Source organism: Caretta caretta, chromosome 13 (assembly GCF_965140235.1).
Source record: "Caretta caretta isolate rCarCar2 chromosome 13, rCarCar1.hap1, whole genome shotgun sequence".
Classification (NCBI taxonomy): Eukaryota; Metazoa; Chordata; order Testudines; family Cheloniidae; genus Caretta; species Caretta caretta.
This window is the reverse complement of record NC_134218.1, coordinates 11,675,246-11,691,400: the sequence shown is the minus strand read 5'-3', so window position 1 is coordinate 11,691,400 and position 16,155 is coordinate 11,675,246. Positions and strand designations below refer to the sequence as shown.

At 39.1% G+C, this 16,155-nt stretch overlaps 2 protein-coding genes across 2 annotated transcripts in view; one reads left to right on the top strand and one right to left on the bottom strand.

The window, feature by feature from the left end:
- VAPB (VAMP associated protein B and C) overlaps positions 1-8,484 on the top strand; it is a 62,735-nt gene extending 54,251 nt beyond the window's left edge. Inside the window, exon 6 of the mRNA XM_048819692.2 lies at positions 178-8,484. Coding sequence (XP_048675649.1) covers positions 178-336 — 159 coding nt within the window. The 3' untranslated portion in view covers positions 337-8,484. The remainder of the gene's footprint in view (positions 1-177) is intronic.
- Positions 8,485-9,313: 829 nt separating this feature from the next.
- The window catches only part of APCDD1L (APC down-regulated 1 like), a 29,975-nt gene continuing 23,133 nt past the window's right edge, over positions 9,314-16,155 (bottom strand). The window contains exon 4 of the mRNA XM_048819683.2: positions 9,314-14,633. Coding sequence (XP_048675640.2) covers positions 13,866-14,633 — 768 coding nt within the window. The 3' untranslated portion in view covers positions 9,314-13,865. The remainder of the gene's footprint in view (positions 14,634-16,155) is intronic.

The following is a 16,155-nucleotide window of genomic DNA, read 5'->3' as shown; positions in this document are numbered from 1 at the left end:
ATGAACTGGTAGGACTAGAATGGAGACGAGTTGTCATACTTCTGCATCAAAATTGTGTGCCTTTCCAAAGAAACTCACCTAATAGGCTTAGTTAACAATAGGGTCTTGGGGTGTGGTGGTTTTTTTTAAATACAGCTTTTTTTGGTCAAAACTAATCATTAGGGTTCCTTCCTGTAGGAAGAAGATGGTCTGCGGATGAGAAGGGCTCCCCAGACAAACAACCCAATATCTGCATCTGCAACTGTTGTCAAGGAGGAAGGGCTCAGCACTAGACTACTTGCTCTGGTGGTTTTGTTCTTTATTGTTGGTGTAATTATAGGGAAAATAGCCTTGTAGAGGCAGCATGCTGAGGATTGTAAATTGGCTTGATGGTTCTGCCATATCATTGGATTAAATTTATTCATAACAATGTTTTAAAAAAATTAATGTATGACATCTCACAGGTCTTGCCTTTAAATTACCCCTGCACAACTATAACATAACGTAATCTTCTTGAAAGTTTAAAATGTACGAGTGAATGAATGATAAAGAATGTTCTTTATTAAGTGATGAGGAAAAAATCATGAGTTAACACTACAATGGCATACTGTCAATGTCACTTTAAACATTTAGCCCTTGGTACATGTTGCTGTCCCCCTGTCCATTTTAAAAAAAAAAACAAACAAAAAACAAATTATTCTTCCACTGCTGGAGCTGGCCCTCTTGGATGTTTGGAGCTGGGTTAGGCAGGAGGGGTTGATAACTTCTGTAAAATATGTTGATCCACCATTCTGCTCACAAAGTTAACAGTTTGTTAGTGTCTTCAACTCCGTGCAAATTAACAATTCATTGGCACTTACAGTTCTTTTCAGCTTCTCACTATTCATTTATGTGGCAGCGCTGAATGTGCTAGGCATCATTAAGAGGCATATATTGACTGGTATGACACTCATTTCGAATAAAGGTCAATGCCTTGTTCTCTTAAAGGGACCAAGCTACATTGCTGTTGGTTCATTTAGTTGAATTGAAATGTTATTCAGAGATGTTTAATGCATATTTAACTTATTTAATGTATTTCATCTCATGTTTCCTTATTGTCACATATTGACTAATCCTATGGTATAAAAAGGCACCTGTTCTAAAACCAGTGGATAGAACTAAAAAATTACTGCTGTAGCGATGCAAGATTTTTCTGCCCCCTCATGTTTTGGGCACTATGTAATTGTTAAAGTTTTGATCACTTAAACATTGGGGAAACAGCAGTCAGGAAACTGTTTTTGTATGTAAATAAATAGTCTATCTAGCAAAAAAATTAGTAGTAAACTAGTTCTATGCCGTAAAAAGACCAATCCTGTTTGACTATGTAGCATCTTAAAAAAAAAAAAAAAAAAAAAAAAAAAATTAAATAAAGCCCAGACATTAAAGTTCATTTCGTTACTTTTGTCAAAGTCAATTAATTTTTTTTAAAGGGCCTGCAGTTAGTCACTTTGAAGCTTATGTACGGCATCAGGAAATTGCTAGCCTTATCTCAACAGTGTTTCCTCCAGCCCCATTTTAGTCTCCAGAACCAGTCTCCAGAGAAGCACATTTGATGGAATACTGATGTTTAGAATAACCACATTGTCAGTCTGTTTATTTACTAGGTATCCTCTGCTGTTTTTCAGTCTTCAGTGATTGGAGTCAGTAAGCCTGAGAATTTATACAAAGTGACACTCTAAGGCAGTAGTATTAGTAACGGAAATAATACTATTAATAGTAATGTTACGATAAGGCAGTAATAATACTAACTATAAGGCATGTATATTCACTATATTCAAGCATGATCTGTAGATGACACATTCTTTTCAGTCAGCTACCCATATAATCTTTCTTGGATTCCAATTTCAGAAGCCATCAGATTAAGATGTGCAATAGATTGAAGCTTATTCGCACACCTTTGAATCCTGAAGCACTTAAAAAATAGAAAGGGAAGCCATCTTTTTGTTATTCCTAAATAAGGCTGGCCGGGAAGGGCTTGGGTTGGTAGACGTTTGCTGCCGTCTACTTTTCCACCCTTGTCATAATAATCAAAATGCTAATGAACATTTACTTATCTATCAAATGGTTGCCTCTGCCCTACTTTGTGCAGATGAGCAGAATTTTCCGGTGCTATCCTTGCAGGTCAAGTAAAATCCCAACTTGTCCTCTGGGTATGTACGTGTTTCTGTGGAGACTTTTTGTAGAACTGCTGACAAAAACAGGAAGAGGTGCATCTTCAGACAGAATATGAAGATAGACCAGAGTCAAGTCTGTTCAATATGGTAGGGCCAAAGCAATTATAGTCTCCACTTTTTGCATGAGTGCAAGATGGGTTGGATACAGTGCAGAGGGAGAAGGTAGGTAGTAGTGAGATCAGCAAGGTAGGAGGGGGCATGATTATACAAGGATTTAAACGGCTACAGCTTTGCTCTTTAGGGGACCAGCAACTAATGGAAGCCTTCTGAAACTCTTCCACTTCTGTTAACCAAAATGACTGACCAACACAGGAAGCATTCTGAAAGGGAGAGTTGTCTTTTAAAAGACTGGGATAAATATGATGTCTGAAGAATTCACTTTCATGGCTTTGTAGGATGTATCAGGAAGAACCTGGACTAAAGAGAGACTGAACGCAAATGTTTTGGGTGGCTGTGGCCATTGGAGCATTGTGGCTGTTTTAAAAGCAGAGGCAGCCTTACAAGTGCAATTTTAAACACAAGCCAGCATTGCAGGGTAATGATGGAGCATAAGCATTGATGTTGTTCTGTTTTATGGAGGAGGGTGGGGAAGAGTTGTGGTTTTTGTTTTTTGGACTTTTTTTGCTGGTCCATTGAGCAACTGTCATGCACTTTATCCATCGGAATTGACTTTGCTGGCACAAATGATTTATGGCTAGAGAAGAAAGCCAGAAGAGTTTGTTGGTGTCCTCAGGCCATAGCTTGTTTAATGGCCATGCCTCCGAATGTCTCTGAAAACTTAGGTTTCAGAGTAACAGCCGTGTTAGTCTGTATCTTTCTGAAAACTTAAAACATTTTAAATAATTTGAGTAAACTTGCTTCTATTACTTGTGTTGCCATAGTACATAGGGGACCCCAAACAAAGATTACCCTCTCCCCTTGTTCTAAGCACTATACAAAGACACTCCCTACCTTGAGGAGTTTACAATCTAAGTAGGTAGCTATTGATACATCAGTACTGGCTGCTATGATCAGACAGGTGTCTTCCATGGTACTACCTGAGCCACAGTATCACTATGTTCTGTAAGTGCCTCAAATAACTCAAGTTACTATTAAAACTTAGAATTTTAACAAAACTCTGAAGTCTCTCATATCCTGCCTGACAGCAGCCTAACAAACGAGAGCCTGGAAGTGTCTGGTGTAGCCCCCAGGTCCTCCAAAAAATCAATCCAAGCAAAGGATAGCCAGTGTCAATTGAATTCTTCTTATCTGCCTGTTGGACAGAAAGCTACTGTTTTCCCACCTGTTTGAGACAGAAAACTCTCAAAATTTCAAAAAGACTGGTATTCTTTTGCAAATGCAGTATCCCCTTTTTCCACCCTCTTTGAAGAAGACACTCTTTATACTGTATTTACTGGTATGACTCTGATAGAGCTGTCTTTCAGGTAAGAGACTTTCCCATTATGGAAATATGTTCTTAAACTGCTTGGACATGTATGAGAGCTTCATAAACTTCTTTGCCATCTGAAGAAATGCTTCATCAGACTTGTAAAAAGTGAAGTATTCTGATGTCTAGGAGCTATATAAAAATATAGGGGACAGCAGGAAAGGACATGGAAGACTAAGGATGCAATGGAAAGACTCTGAAGAGAAGTTTGAAGAGGACTGGAACTGCAAGACCTATGAACCCATTCCATGAACTTGAAAGAGTGGCAAATAATTGTGGGCAGCTCTGACCCTTTGTAAATGAGAAAAGGAGTCGAAGTGAAAGAATGTGTAACTTATATAAAAACTCTGCAAAGCATGCAGTTTATAAATCATGTTCATAGTGTATATACCTATAATTTCACACCCATGATATAACACCCAGGTGTAAGCAAACTACTGCTTAATCTCTGTGTGATTGTGGAATCCACAATCTAAAAATTAACCATCCAACTATTCTTGGTTTTAAAATAATCCCTTAGAATGCCCCACTCCCATGGAGGTTTTGCTGTTAATTTCAGTGGAAGCAGGAAAGGCCTCTAATCAGAATTTTCACTTTGTAGACTTGGGAATCTTTCCCCTTTAGACACAAGTTTTAAATTTACTTGTAGGGAAACTAACATCTTTTTCCATGAAGTCTGTGGAATGCAAATAAATCAAAGGAACTTTTTCCTATTTTCACACAGAGGCCCATGTTTTCAAATGAGGGGATTCCATGCATAAATGATCAGAATTGTCCCTTTGCGTTGGCAGTCCCCTAATTTACATGCAGAACTATAGCAATTGCATGTGCAGGTTAAGCACCAAATTTGTGTGCATGTTTTCACATGTGGAATTATTTTTAATTGATGGCCTGAGTCATTAGAGAACAAGGTACTGCTCAGTACATAACAGTGACAGGGATTGGTATACCGTAATGTAGTTCCCTAAAACCATGAAATTTTAAGTAAGATGCCCAATAGTAGTATTCAGTGTTAATTCTTTCTCCTGAAGTGCTGCCAGTGGAGTACAATTTGAAATCCATTCTGCAAATTGTTAGTGTTTCTCCTCCCCAGTACACTATAAAGGGATTATATCTTCTGCGCACGTACACATGAATTCTTATAAAAATCTTGCCTTGGCAGCTAACATGTATATACAGTTGTACATGTTTGCATCTGCATACCTTAACAATGGCATTTTACAATCTTAAAATGTTTAATATTGCAATTCTTAATACAAGAAAGCCAAGGGAATTCAGAATTGTGGCTTGAATTCTATAGTTATCACTCTTCTCTTTAGGAAATATGTTAATGTCCTTTTGTCCCTCTTAACTGGAGATCATTCCTAATTCTTAGGCACAATAGACCAATTTAAAGACAGTGTTTTCAGACTTCAAAGCTACTCATTTTGCTTATTCTAGTATCATGAAACTTGTCCTGAGGACTGCTGTTTGTATTCACTATATGTATGCACTCTATTTGATTTTTGAAGACTATATAAAACATTCTGAACTTCCATGTTTTGTGGTGGCTCTGCTAACAGCAATGCCACTTCACAGCAGCAGTTTAGAATCATGGAGTTAGACAGCTGGTTTTCCATTCTAATTCAACCCAAGTTTCCAGCTGTTGTTGAAAATCTGTGGTGGCCAGTTTGAGAGAGAAGTGGTAAATTGTGTTCATTTTCAGGTGAAGTGTGTAAGGACTGCACTCCAGAAAACGTGAAGGGGAGACTTCAACTGATGCAGGTGTACAATTATACATTAAAATAACTGATTAGATGCGTTTCGGTATGCAATTTTTGAGTTGTGTGCACAATTCCAGTACAAATAAGGCAGGCCTGAAGCAGCTGAGCTTTAAAGTATTGAATAGCTGTATGCCATTAAGAAACATTATTAGACTTCTACACTGAGAATAGGTCCCTTAATTTTTAAACTCTGGCAGCCATAAGCAGAAAGCGCACACAGCAATGTGGAGTATAAATTTCACTTTTAGATACAAGTGCTGGATCGTGCACAGTGAGAAATGCATCCCAGTCTACCATCATGCGGTGCCGGGGAGTACTGGGTTACAGCAATTCCTCGGTTTTGTTTTTTTTTAATTTTAAATTGACCCATTTTAAGATATGCCCTTTTATTTTGTTACAGAAGTACTATTATAAAGAGCCTCTACTGTGATTTGTGTAGGAGATGAGTCCAGCACTGCATTTGGAAGCTGTTGTGGCTTATTGTGCAATAGCATAATTATATGTGCTTCTCTAAAAATGTAATTTATGCATAAGAAAATGTTCATAGAAATCCATCAGGCACGTCATAGGAACAAGTGACTTTCACAGCATGCTGTGACTGATTGTTCATGTAGCTTGAAACATAGTCATGCTAAAGATTGACTTGGTTAAAAGATGACAATGGAATACAACACTAGCATAAATAATCTCCTGCTGCTAAATAGAGGGCTTTGAGAGACAGATGCTTTGACCGTGTCCAATTAAGATTACTTTGTATTATACCCACAGATTGATGTATATTTAATCACTTGTTCTAAGGGATGTTGGTATTGAAGTGACAGTGTTCACTGTACCATTACTGACTTGTGTTTTGATTAGCTGTAAAGAACAAAATAACTGTGCTTCAGCCACCCAGAGTAGCTTAACCATAAAAGAGCTGTTTTATGAATAGGCTGATTTTATTATTGGGTGAAGCTAAGGGTTCTAGTACCTCTAAGTAACAGCCACCCAGGAACCTATTACACCTGATACAAACCATTTCCCCATTGCTGTAGTCATTCATTTGAAGACTAACTGCAATTATTGTGCATAGATCATTAACTCCACCATACTCTGCCATTTACTATGATCTCGTTTCCTGTATAAACTACCTGCAAATGTTCCCTGGAAAAATAAATTTTGTTGTAGATCTGTTGTGCCCCCAGTCCTGACCAAAGCTTACACTGAAGCCTCTGTTTTGCAATAAACTTATCAAATGTAATCCTGAACCCAGGAATGCAAAACAGGCTGTTTTCCTTTTAAACAAATTATGCTTTTTCATCTTGTATCGTGTCATCTACTGTTGTTAGACCCCCAAATAGGAAAATGAAGGAGGTGAAAAGGAATTTTCTTTTTTTAATGTATTACAGCTACATACCCGGAGCAGATGTGCATCTGGTATCTCTGTTTACGCTCTAAGTCACCACAATTCATTCTTATTTGTGGGGTTAAATTTCTTGACTGTATGGTCCTACAACTTTCATCCTTGGCTATGAAAACTCAAGGAATGATCTAGTTATCATATAGTCTTCGCTTTAGAATTGAAGGCTATACACAAAACTACATTAAAAGAACATTAACGTTGCAAAGTCAAGCACTCCAAAGGTAGGAAATGCCAGAATTTTGGTTGCCAGGCAAGATAAGGGCTACATTGTGTACAAACATTTAGTGAGAGAGTCCCTACCCCAAAGAGCTTACAGTCTAAGTCAAAAGACTGACAAATGTTGAGAGGAGAAACAGATAGATGAAGTGATTGTTCAGCAGGGGCATGAGGGAGCCAGGAATAAGAACTGAGGTCACAGCTGCAGGTTGAATTTTTTTCAACTAAAGTTGTTTTTTTGGGGGGGGGGGTCCTGAAAATGCATTTTTGGGGGTCCAGAACTATTTGCCAATACAGTTCAAATTCAACTAATAGGTTTTTTGGGGGAGGAGTGTTTCATTTTGACCAGTTTTTGTTTTGATTTTAAATTTTAAAAAAAGACATACAAAGTTGACAAGCATCCAGAATGGCCAAATCAAAATGAAAAATTGTTGTGGGTTAATTGAAACCTTTTGGTGACATCAGATTAAAAAAACAAAATTCAAATTTGGGTCACTGTGGTGTTTTGGTAAATTTGAAATGAATTTTTGTAATTGGTTCGATTTTAAATTCAAATAGATTTTTTTTTTCCCTTCTGATGAGCCCGTGAACTGGAAAATCTATTCGCTCATCCGCACTAAGCAGGCTGGCATGTGTTTTCCTTTCTGATAGCTGTTGAAAGTTGTCCATGCTAAAACAGGATGAGTGTTTCTTATACAGTGTGGTTGAAATCCTGCCTCCACTCATCTGAATGAGTTTCACCATTGTCTTCACCAGAGCGAGAATTTCATTCGAGAATAGTGATACTCAGACCTCAGCGGTTCAGGAGCCAAATTAATGATCAACATTACCCAAAAGAGCCAGAGTAGTGTGAATTCATTGTTTCATTTACTATTTTATTTATATAATTTATTCTCTCAGCAAAATGACTGACCAAGTATTCTACAATTGGTTAACATAGTAAACACATCCTGATTGGTTGTTAATTAAATCAGTGTTATAATATGTGCGGCAAAAAGGCGCATTAAAGAGCCCCTTGCTGCTCCTGAGCCTCAGAGTATCACTGGTCTAGAATTATCTAACAAACTGAGTAATTGTTGTATAGCTACATGAGTCCTAATGAAGAAGAATATTAGTAAAATGTTCCAAAGCTCTAAGTGACATAGAACCAACCTCCATTTTAAAAAGAAACTTGGGCATCTAGAAATCTAACTCTTATTGAAAGTCAATGGGATTAAGACCTCTAAGGGCCTGAGTCTCTTGAAAATGGGAGTTAAGGTCCTAGGTCACATAAGCACTTCTGAAAAATGTTAACTGTATTCACTGTCTCCACCTTGAGACCTAATATAACCATTTTACAGCTTTGTTCCTTCAACTTGTTCTGTAATGTTCCAGTGAAAGCTGTGCAAACTTTTGTATCTACCCTCTCAGTATTTAAACTCAATTTTATGTGCTGTCCATATTCAATGTAAAATTTGTCTTACGAAGAAAATGCTAAAGACACCATGTGAATGGTAGTGGTTTTTGTTCACCGTGATCCAAGTTTATCTCAGAATGCCCAGGTTTGTTTACTTTAACTTTTGTTTGGTAGCTGATTTTTATTTGAGAATTGGGGGGGGGGGAGAGTGCTAAGTCTGTGTTTAAAAAAACAAAAAAACAAAAAAAACAAAAAACACATCCCAAAGCAATTTAAAAATGGAAGGCATAAAGATAGCTAGTTGACAGGAAACTACTTTTTTTAATTGGACTGGTGAGGAAGAAACATAGATCCCAGTTTAAAAACTTGTTGTCCAAGTTTCAGCCCAGACTGTGTTTTCACATACCACTGGAAAAACAGGAATTTAGAAAAGCAACTTTAATAAATATCTTCTCCTGTTAAAATAAGAAGGCATGAACAGTTTCATACTAACAGATGTTAATATAGAAAGTAACTAATAATGCATGAGGAATAAAAAATGCATGTATACCTTTTTTTAAAAAAAAAAAAGCTGAGATGTACAAAGTTTTAACATACAAAAAGTTTTTAAAAGGGGTTGATTTTTTTCAAAAACACAAAAGTCCACTCTTATGGACTTTCTTTCTGTGCCTAAATGCCCTTTGAAATGTCCTGACTCTCCCAAATGCTTGATTTTTTTTAAACAATTGAAAGCAGCTGTTAAAGAAGAAAGGAATCCAGTAGTTAGTTGCCATTGTTCTTTTCCATGTGAGACTGCTTTTTCTAACACTCGCAGTCTTTATTGTACCCAATGTGTGGGGGTTCTATTTTGGATTTCATTATGACAGCTAGAGATATTGATTAGCAAGTGCTGAATAAATTGCATTCAAGAGTCCTAAATGTTGGCTAAAGAGATCTGGTTTGTTGATCACTTTTAATAAATTTTGAAATACAAGGGATATTCCAGAAGCCTGGAAGAGGGATACAGTTGTGCCAGTATTCAAAAAAGGCAGGCAAGATGACATGAGTAACTCTTGATTAATTAGCCTGACCTCTGTCCTGGGCAAAATAATGGAAAAGCTGCTACAGGAGTCAGTTAAAGAATTAAATGATAGGAATATAAATTAATGCCGGTCAACGAAGTTTTACGGAAAATAGATTTTGTCAAACAAAATAGATTTAACTCTGAGATTACAAACTTGGTAGATAAAAACTCTGTAGCTGTAATACAATTAGACACTTGTAACATGTTAATACTGCATGACATTCTGATTTAAAAAATAAGCACTCTACAATATCAATGAAGCATATGTTAAATGGATAACTGGCTAATTGAAAGAGCTCCCAGTAGTTGGCAATGGAGAATTATCAGATGGGCGAAATTTCTAGTGGTGTTCAACAGGGACAAATACTAGACCCAAAGCTAGTTAACATTTTTATCTGTCAGCTGGAAGTAAATACAAAATTGCTGCTGCTCACAGATAAGTGACACAAAGTTTGGCAGACTGGTAAATGAGGATGAGGACAGGGCAGACATACAGAGCCCTCTGGATTGCTTGGTAGTCTGGGCTATTCAGATAAAATGTTTTTATACAGCCGTACCTACCACATGGGCAACTGTACCCTGGAAGGAAGAAACTCTGAAAAAGATGTAGGGGTTGGTAGTGATCAAGCAACTGAACATAAGCCTCCAGTGTAATGTTGTAGCACAATGGTCTAATGCAATCTTTGGATGAAGAAACAAGGAAAGAGTGAGTAGGAGTGTGGAAGTGATTTACCACCGTATATAGCATTGATGAGGTGGATGCTGAATTACCATGCACAGTTCTGTCCATATTTTTTAATAGACTTTGAAAAATGGGAGTGGGTGCAGAAGAGCCACATCTGAGGATGAGAGAAAATGCCTTAGCGTTAGCAATTTAAAGAGCGCTATCTGTTTAGCTCATCTGAAAGAAGAGAGTATATAGTGTGTAAATACTGGGGTGTTAGAACACTCTGTATGATCGCTGAAAGCTGAAGCCAGACAAATTCCAAACTATGTAAGTACCTAGTTGTACAAGTGAGGGTGATTAACCATTGGAACAAACTGCCAAGGAAAGTGGATTCTTCATGTCTTCAAATCAAGTCTGGATTCCTTTCTGGAGGATATACTCTAGCCACATACAAGTTATTAGGCTCAATACAGTGGTGAAATTTAGTTGCCTGTGATATACAGGCAGTCACATGAGATATACATTCGTGTACGTACTTCATTCAAATTCAAGGCCTGATTCTGCAAGCGTCTGCTAAACAATCACTGTTGATTCGCAGCAAACTACAGAATAGTTTGGGAATGGCTTTCCAAAACTAGATCCAACACAACACAAGTTTTTTCCCTTTATGCAGAAATCTCTTTGTGGCTCCATTCCTCTCCCCTTCATTAAAAATGTCTTAAGGAAAACAGTTGTGAAAAGGTTCCTGCCTGGGTTTTGGTAGGGAAAGGGGTAAAGCCTCTCTCCAAACAGCCAATAAACCTCATCACTGCTGCAGGTATTGGTAACTGGATCCAGATGTTCTCTCCACAGGAATGCTGTAGAGCTTTGTTCGCAATGACTCCCTGAAGGGTGAAGTGGATAAGCCTATGGGAATAGAGTTGGAAGTGCTCCTCGTATAAACATTTCACTAATTTGTTTATGTACCAGATTCCTTTAGTGCATTTGTATGCGATGGTACCAAGTTTACTCTCGTAGCTTTGTTATGTAATTGTAGCCTTGCCACCATGCCTGAGACTGACTGTCCAGGTTTTTATACTACACCCATTGCTATAGTCTCTGAACACATCGTCAAGTGTGATTAAAAGTGTATACGGCGACAGTATTATGCAACTTGCATATGTAAATATGTGCCTGCAACTGGTGGTATTTGCATACAAAACTCACTGATGACTTTGGGCCTGAATTTAGAACTTCCCTGTGTAGCTCAGGCTAGGACTTCATCAAAGCTCACCAGCAAAACAGTATCAGGCTTGGGCGGGAGGCCACCAAAGAAATCCCTGGCTGTTGCAGAAGGTGGCAGTTGTGATGAAAGTAGCAGCCCTCTTTCCTCTAAGCCATTAGTGAATCGGTGCATCAGCATTGTGCTAGCAGATTCTGTTCTGTTCGAGGTACCAAGGAATAAAAAACTTGGACATTTGTCGTGTCTAATTGTTAGCTACATCATCCTGGCTCTCCTGGATCAGTTACTTGAGTTGCAAAATTTAAGTGTTGTTGAAAAAAAGGTTTCACGTACTGAGACAAACTTAAAAAGTCTAATCCTTTAAACTACAAGAAAAAGAGCATTGTCATTATTTTGGGGATATCAAAATGACTTTCTCTTTTGATATGCTGAAGTGGTTGAGCAGACTGCAAACTTTCCATTGCACCCAAGAAAAAAGTATAGGAAATTTGATTTACAATCATTGCACTCACATGGTTCCTTTTTAAACATATGCATTTGACCTTGGATACTTGTACATAGCAGGTATCAAAACACAGTAATCTTTAAACAGAGAAAGCACTTTGGAAGATATGTACATGATACTTTCTGTGGCAGGCTGGTGATAACATGCTGAAAATCATTTGTACCACTATTAGAAGAGATGCTTGTTAAATGTGTATGAATCAATTGTTAATGTCCACAGTCCCCAAAACTTATAAAACCCATAAATTGTCTAAGGGGTTGTCTACCAGAGGCCAGCCAGAAAAAATTACCTAATGGTGTGAATTTTAAATGGATTAGTTCAGTGGTATTAAATCCTTGTGTGGATGCTGTTGTTCAGAATTAAAGTGACTTTAATGTGGTTTATCTTAATTCATTTTGGAAGTGAATTAAACTAAACATATTAAAGCCAATTTACTTCTGAATGCAGATGTTCACAGTGGAGTTCAACTAACCTACTTCAAATACACCATTAGTTAACTTGGATTAATTTTCCTGGATGGCCTTGTGTAAACAAGGCCTAAGTACAGCTTCAGTTTTGTACATACGGCACTAAAAATGTAGCTATTGCATAGTTGGTTTAAAAAATCCTTTTCAGATAAGATACATAGGGTTAGGTGAAGAGGATTTAGCTATCACAAGGTGTCTTCGAGTTAGGTGTCCTCTTAGCTACAGTAGGCTAGGGAATATAATTCCATACCTTGCTCTCCTTGTAGGCAGAAATTAGCCAGGATTTGACTGTGGTGTCTGATTATAGTCTGTCTTCTGCACCCCTCAGATTAATTTACTTGACTCAAGTTTATCAGACGTTATCCTAGCACTTGTTTGGCATTTTTATGTTTGAGATCTAAGCCAGAGTTGGATTGATGACTCTTGTTAAGGGAATGCAGCAGCAAACGCACAACGGATTGTGCCAAAGTGGGGGCAGAGGTAACACAGGGTCGGTATAGTGTCTTTTTGCACCTATGCTTATGTCTCCCTGGTGGTACAGTCATAAATCGGCTGGTCATGTCTCAGAACATTTGGGCTACGTGATAACACAGAGAGGTGGAACAGAGTGAACCCAACCCTTATGCAGTCAGTGTAATATGACAGAAGCAAGGTCGTAACAGAAAAAGCGGGATGGCAGGGTCACTTGTGTCTCACGCATTGTTGCTTGTGAACTGGGGCCATCACAGCCCAGAACCTGGGAAAGCTAACATGCACACAACAAGAAAGCAGAGCTTGCAAACTGTACGTTGCAAGGATGGCATCAGTCTGCCACGGAGAGCCCTTCCTGAACTCAAGGAAGAGCGATTGAGAGAGAGAGAGAGTGTGTATGGTATGACAGGTTTCAGAGAAGCAGCCATGTTAGTCTGTGTTCACAAAAAGAAAAAGAGTACTTGTGGCACCTTAGAGACTAACAAATTTATTTGAGCATAAGCTTTTGTGAGCTACAGCTCACTTCATCGGATGCATTCAGTGCCACTCTAAGTCTCTAAGGTGCCACAAGTACTCCTTTTCTTTGTATGATATGAGTTTCTGTGATTGATCCAGAGCCCTTGCCAAAGCCAGCTACATGAATTTACAGGAGCAGTAAGTGAGGGGCGGGGGAGAATCCGTTTGAGAGAATGAGCCCTCAAAGCTTTGGAAACTGGATTTTTGTGTGACTGGAGCTCTCAATTATATCCTAGCAATGCTGCAGGCTAGAATCAGCAGTTCTAATTTAACACGTCTTTTTAGTATTGCTAAATTACTTGACAATTTGCAACGTGTCCATGGCACTACGTTAGATTTATGCCCAATGAATGTCAATTAGGAAATATACGCACAGTACACATCGTATATAATCAGGCATGTTATGCAGGGAAACCCTCTTGTTTTGTCCATTTTGTTTTTAATGTGTACAGAATCTAAGCAAACTGATTCCAGATGTGCTTACCTAAAGAGGATATAAAATTGTCTTAGCACCAGTGTCTGAATTCTGTGCTGCACCTGAGCAAACAGCTGGACTTATCTAGTCCCATCTTAAAAACTGCATTGCCATAAGTGACAATAAAAAGGTCACAGGCAAAGGTTTTAGTGCTTCATTCCCGTTATTATCCTCTTTTCCTAGGTAGCTTGGACTGATGTGTTTAGAAAAGACCCCAGTAGCCCCAGCACACTGAATAAGAGGTGCTTGATATGAGGTGGGCCGCTTCTCAGGTCTGTCAGGGCTGGATCCGTCTGTGGGCCTTTCGCCGATGAACAGCAAGCTGCGATCTTTCATGTCTTGCTCCATTTTAAAGAGTTCATATTCTGTGTGGGGCAGCTTGATACCCAAAGCCAGACACCCATTTGTCAGCGTTATATCCTGCTCAATCCTGGCACTCCAGGAGCCGGTCTCCCCGCAGGTCCCTGGCTCTGAGGAGTTTAGCATAGTCACTGTTACCTGATCCATTGCTGTAACCCGAGCACAGGTCACTTTAAATGCTAGCTCTGTACCTCCTCTCACTATGGAGGATGGGATGCCCTTGGTGTAGTGCCCAGATGCATAGATGATAAAAGTAGGCTGCTTGCAGAGTGGGTCAGAGTAGTGATAATAGTACCCTTCCCAGGTGCGATTGGTGCCATGAAATATGAAGTACCTGGTAAGAAAAAGCACAGCTGGCCGGACTTCACAATGAGCACTCACCCACCTGCCACTTAACTGCAGCGGCAGCTCAGCTTTAGCTGGTAAGATAGGTGGATGGTGTTCATCAGATCTGTATATAATCCCACAAGCAGGGCAAGGATGCACGTGATGCTGTTGGAGGCAAACAAATAAAAAGTAAATGAAAAATATTACATGCAAACCCCCATTCAAAGTATTTAAACAACAACAGGCCAATCTCCATCCCTGGTGCAACTTCATTGAGGTCCAGGAGGCTGCATCAGGGATGAATTTGGCCCAATGGGTCCAAGCAGTTTAGTAAGATAAAAGGCTGCCTAGATCCCCTGCTATTCTAGGGAAAAACAGGAAGGGCCAAATTCTGTCTTTGGAGATGAGCACCTGGCTCTTCTCGAAGGCCAGTGGGAGCTGTGTGCCATGCACCTCAGGGCAGCAGTTGGTCCAAGAGGAGCACTGCAAGCAGGACAAGGGATACACTTTTGGAATCCCCTGGTTTTCTTTCACTACAAGATTTCTGTGACTATTTGAGAGGTTAGGATCAGGGCACAAATGCTGAGGTTTTGCTCCCACAACACCATGTGCTTAGTGAAAACTTAGACAAGACCTGGACTTAAAGAAAATGCCACCAGTTAAGGTTATTGAGGCAGTCTCTGGTGCTGCTGGGAGTTGTCAAATAGGCCTGTATATTTTTATATCCATTCAGATGGTGCCGGAAAAGCCAAAGCACAGCTGAGACCCTCAGCAGGAGGGCTAAGAAATGGTGCTGCCATCTCCTAGAAGAGTCCATGAAACCCAGTATCAAAACACCTTCTGACATTATAAACTCTATGAAAAACGTGGATCCAACCGACATGTGTTTAATTTTGAAGGAGCCCCAGGATGCCTGAGCATTGCTCAAAGCTCTATGTCAAACCAATCCTATGTCCAATCTAATTCTATAGGAGCTTTGTGCAAAGTTGAAACCTTTTCCTATATTTCATATGGAAAAGTGTCAGTACGTAGAGACTTTTTAAAAAAATAAGTATTATAACATTTGATCATTTTTTGAAATTCTAGCTAATCTAACTGTTCACATGGAACAAGATTAAATAACTCAATAGGGTGGGTAATTTACATGCATGTTGATTGGAGTCTACTGTAATTTAGTCATTTTCAGCTTTCTTTACTGCTTCTGTCACACTAATGAGTGCTGACAGTCCACAGTCCATTATTGCTAAATAATCCCAGAAGTTGGCAAATATATATATTCCCTGTAGACAGGAAATTCTTTGATAATGGAGGTAATTTCAGGAGAGTGGATTTCTTTAGAACAGTTATAGATTTAAGGAAGTTAGAGTAGTATTTCCCCATAGGTTAAAAAATAGCTCCTAGCTGTCAGGACCAGGATGTAGGTAGCCAGGCCTACTGGTCAGCATAAGACAAGGGCCAGGTTCCCACACTAGCCAGGGTTCAGAACCAGGAGGTCAGGTCAGGAACCAGGAGTGCAGGGTCAGTAGACAAGCCAGGGGTCAGGAAACCAGGAGATCAGAAGACAGGCATAGATAGCACTGGGTGAGCAGTCCAAAACAGGGTACACCCCACTTGTACAGACTTCCTGCTCCTCCTTCTGTCTTAAGTAGGGGGAGCAAGCCAATCAGGTGTGTTGGTGTTCTACCAA